The sequence below is a fragment of the Mytilus californianus genome, unplaced genomic scaffold (assembly GCF_021869535.1).
Source record: "Mytilus californianus isolate M0D057914Y unplaced genomic scaffold, xbMytCali1.0.p SCAF_6, whole genome shotgun sequence".
NCBI classification, from domain to species: Eukaryota; Metazoa; Mollusca; class Bivalvia; order Mytilida; family Mytilidae; genus Mytilus; species Mytilus californianus.
In genome coordinates, this window is record NW_026262712.1 from 34,726,557 (window position 1) to 34,731,043 (window position 4,487).

General features: G+C 31.8%; 1 protein-coding gene across 1 annotated transcript; it reads left to right on the forward strand.

The window, feature by feature from the left end:
- The first annotated feature begins 545 nt into the window (after positions 1-545).
- LOC127705336 (putative mediator of RNA polymerase II transcription subunit 26) lies at positions 546-3,667 on the forward strand. The gene is made up of 3 exons (XM_052209649.1): positions 546-683; positions 1,640-2,494; positions 3,074-3,667. The coding sequence occupies exons 1-2, from the start codon at positions 620-622 to the stop codon at positions 2,491-2,493; spliced, it is 918 nt and encodes a 305-aa protein (XP_052065609.1). The 5' UTR covers positions 546-619; the 3' UTR covers position 2,494; positions 3,074-3,667.
- The last annotated feature ends 820 nt before the right edge of the window (positions 3,668-4,487 follow it).

Below are 4,487 nucleotides of genomic sequence, written 5' to 3' on the forward strand. Positions count from 1 at the left end.
GTGACAAAATGTTTAGTAAATGTTAATTTAAGGCACTTTTAGTAAAAATTTATTGCATAAATATAAAAGGAGGAAATGTTTGCAGGTTGTCTTGTACCTGATGCCTCTAGTAACATGCAGCATGATAATTCATTGCATACATAATAAAGAACATTTTACTTAAGAAATCATTTTTTTATCAGACCACAACCTTCTTTCTAGGTTTTTTACATTAATTTGGCGACAATATTTGCAGTGACACGTGACTATTATTAACATGATGGATTGGCTTTTCAAAAACCGCATTTCCGTTATGGCGTACAGGAAAGAATATCTTATAAAATTCAATGATTTAAAAATATATGTTATAGAGAGACAATTTACACGTTTGACTATAATAATTGATAATTAACCTATGTATGTAAAGTCTGCGGTAGTCAAACATATCAAATGAATAAAATTTCTCGCATGATTGATCTGATTGACAGGATGTTTGGATCGATCAAGAACAGGTATATAAGAAAATGTTCTCTCAAAAATCTCTACTTTTACTTGCTATTCTTTAGTATAGGATCTTAGTGAAAATTTTCTAATTGAAATTTGTTTGATTATTATTTGAATATTGGGATATTTATTTGAAATGTATACACACATTGTCGCATATTTTTTCCTCGGAATTGTGTTACTTGTTAAAGAAATCAAAGGTAAGACAAACGAATATATTCTATGCAATAAACGTAATTGTTTTTTTTTTCTATCATTAAGTTTGTTTATATCTTGATTTATTAAAACAGACTTTAGATTTTCAGATGCTTTGGCATGAATCAAATATATATCATTCTCCATTTGTGGGTTGCCATTTTATACTAAAATTCTGGTATTAAAGCAAATAAATGTAATTATTATACATCATGTCAAAATGCCTCAGTTGACAATGTTTTTTCGGGGTAACAATCTGCTCTATCACCCTCTCAGCTATGTGTTATTTATATATTAGTCTTTTCTTAATAGAGACAGCAGCAGTGATACTCTAATGGAATAGTTAAGCATCTTTTTAATAGTTCTCTAAATACATTCACTCCCACGTGCACATTTCAATTCTTTTAGGCAAAATAAACTCTTTTTCTAAGCCACAGTATCAATTTATGTTAATTATCCATATTTTTTACGACGATATCCATTATACATTACAAAGCCTATAAAGAGCATGAACGAAATAATTGAAATGATAAATAATAAAAAAAGAATAAATAAATAAAAAGATTAGAACTTCTTCGATTTGATACTAATTTAAGGGGGTACCAAACACTTTGACTAAAATACAATTGGCTCGTTTAATTTTCATAAAATTTTGACAAAATATTTACTTTGACCAGTTTACAAAAATATAAAAATTTCAGGAAATTTGAACAACACAATTTACAGGAATAATTTCAATGGATATATAACAGGTTACCAAACACTAATTTTGATCATTGAGAAGCTTGATTTCTCTTAATACTAATAGCATGTGATTAAAACGTTCAGCTGATTTTTAAAGAGTTAACTCACTTAGGTGTTCTGTACCCCCTTAAATCAATCAGGAAATTATTTCATTTTGTAAAACCTATCTGCTCACCATTGCAAAATCCGTTGACGTTTATTTGTTTTCTTTTTCCAGGTATGTCTTTCAGCAAAACAGTTACCATTGAGGAAGAGCAACCACTGAAAGAGTGTCCAGTATTGGACTGTACTTACCCAAACTATCCTCTCAAATGTTTTACACCAACTGCATTTTGGTTCGGAGGAAGACTATGTCCTGGTTGCTTCAAAAATATCTGCTTAACTTCTCTGAATAATCAGCAACACAATCAGCATCAACAAAGACCATCTCTAAAACCACAGTATAAACTCTCACAGCCAGAACAACGTCAATACGGAACACGTCAGCCCAAACAACGAGCATATGATTCACCTCAGTTAGAAACTCGCAAATACGGCGAACCAGAGTATAAATCACCTCAGTATGAAGAACGCCAATATGAACAGCATCAGATGTCCCAGCGAGAAACAAATCAATACGAAACACGTCCATACAGCCAACAACCGTATAACCAGCAGTATAAAGCACCTCAATACGAAACACGTCAGAACAGCCAACAACAGTATAATCAACAGTATAAAGCACCTCAATACGAAACACGACAGAACAGTCAACAACAGTATAATCAACAGTATAAAGCACCTCAATACGGAACACGTCCGAACAGCCAACAACAGTATAACCAACAATATAAAGCACCTCAATACGAAACACAGTACAACCAGCCACAGTATCAAACATCCCAAAACGATAGGTATCAGCTTAATACACGTCAGAACAATCAACAACAGTATAAGACAGCTCAGTACGGTCAACATCAATATGAAGGAAATCAGTACAATCAACCCCAAAATGATCACCCAAAGTATATACAACATCAGTACAGACCTCCCCAGAACCGACAGCAGCAACGACACTATTACAATAAATGAGGTAGGTTTTCATGAGAATATATATTTTTGGCATTTGACTCTTACCAAATTTGACTTATTAGGGGTTATTAGCAATACGAATGTATCGCTTGAGAAACCAGTTATGTTTATTTTTAAGGATAACGTGCTATCACTGTCGGTTTCAGTGGAGCAACCCAAGTACATGGATTAAGGTATAAGTGTTTGTTGTTATAAAACTTTTATTTGTCCATTGTTTGAATTGTGTATTACTCATTTTCCTTGGGATTTCGAGTTTCGTTTTCCTTTTTGCAACTTGTTGGGTAATTTTTTCCTTTTTTGTAATGATATAACAAATACACCTTATTTCCGGTTTTCTTTGTTTCTTAAATATTGCAACTGATATTCAGTAGACTTTAACTTTCCTTAATTTACTAGAGGATGTTTTTCTTTAAGATTACACTCTTATAAATCTTGATCATAGTCTAAAATATCGTCCGTTTCTAATCTTGCTTCATTTAGATTGATGATACAAAAAATACAGAATATTGATGTAAATTAACGTGCACTCGAATATTTTTGGTAAAGACAAACAATAAAATGTTACATCTTTTTTCTTCAGAAAGCCTTGAGAATATCCAATGAAGGAATAACTCTTCATCCTTGTTTTCACCCGCTCTTTCATGAGTTGGATTACAAATGCGTCCATTATGCGATGTGAGATGGTTGAAATTGAGTAAAAGATGGCGACGTTTAATGAGCGAAAATGATGTCCTGTCTCAATAAATATGCAGTGGCATCCAAAAACTGGTATCGATATTCCACTTTGACAGTGCTGCTCATATTTACCAGAGTCGAAACTGTTTGGACTAACAGGAGCATTTGAGTATAAAAATGCGATAACAATGGCAAGCCATATAATATCGACTGGATTTAAGTGCATCTACGCTTCAGCGAAGACTGATATGAAATAGTTGCGAATCATCATAGAATGTCATATCTTAGATTCTGTTGTCGAATAATCTACCTCAAGAACTGTACTCAAATTCATTTAAGCCAAAGATTCAGTAGATTGACGTAGACATGTTCGGAGTACTATTCTGATATAGGTGTTTTACAATCAAGACGATTTAATATCAAGACAATCAAAATAATATTAATCCTAAAAAATATTATGTAATTGATTTCGAACAGTTGAATAAAATATGAACTGAAACTCGTTTATTAAAATACTTTGTTGAATCAACAGTTTCTTTCAAGTCTTATGACTATAATGAGGATGTTTGCATTTTTATAGGTTTTAATCAGTTGATTAAAGTGATCCCTACAGTTACAGGTTTCTCTATCTCTCTTATTTATTTACTATAAGAATAAAATGTTAAATTTTAGAATAATTTTGAACTTACATCATACCAGGTGTAAGGTGCACGTTGAATTAATATCAAATTAATTTGAAAAGAGAAATGAGTACAAATCAACACAATTAAAATTCTACTACTGTTGCAAGCTGCGGTTTTTCTGATCGATATGTTTCATGATCGACATATCAAACTTTAAACATGTCAATTGAATGTCAGTGTGATTAAGGACAAAAGTGAATGCATTGGAAATACCATGTGTGACATCAACATAATGCATGCCTTGTCTAGTTTAATATACATTTCAGCATGTATTACAATTTGTAAACCAAAACGATTGACATTGTACGTCCTGTTATTAGCATTTTCGGATCCTAAATCTCGTTCTTTTTAATATATGTTTGATTTTTTATCGTGAAGCACCAATAAGGTAATATATCGAAAAAGATATCAAAGACTAAAGAAACGAATTTTGATGATATTTCAGGAAAAAGAATGGCTCGCATTTGCAGAATTTATATTATTGGCATAAACTTTATGAACGTTTATTAAAAGATACACATTCTATGTAGTTGTGAATTGCAAACTCTCACAACAGTAGAATATTTAGTACATAATAGGTACTTAGATGCATAGAAGTATCCAATGTTTATGACTATTCTGTAGTCTGCGAATTCT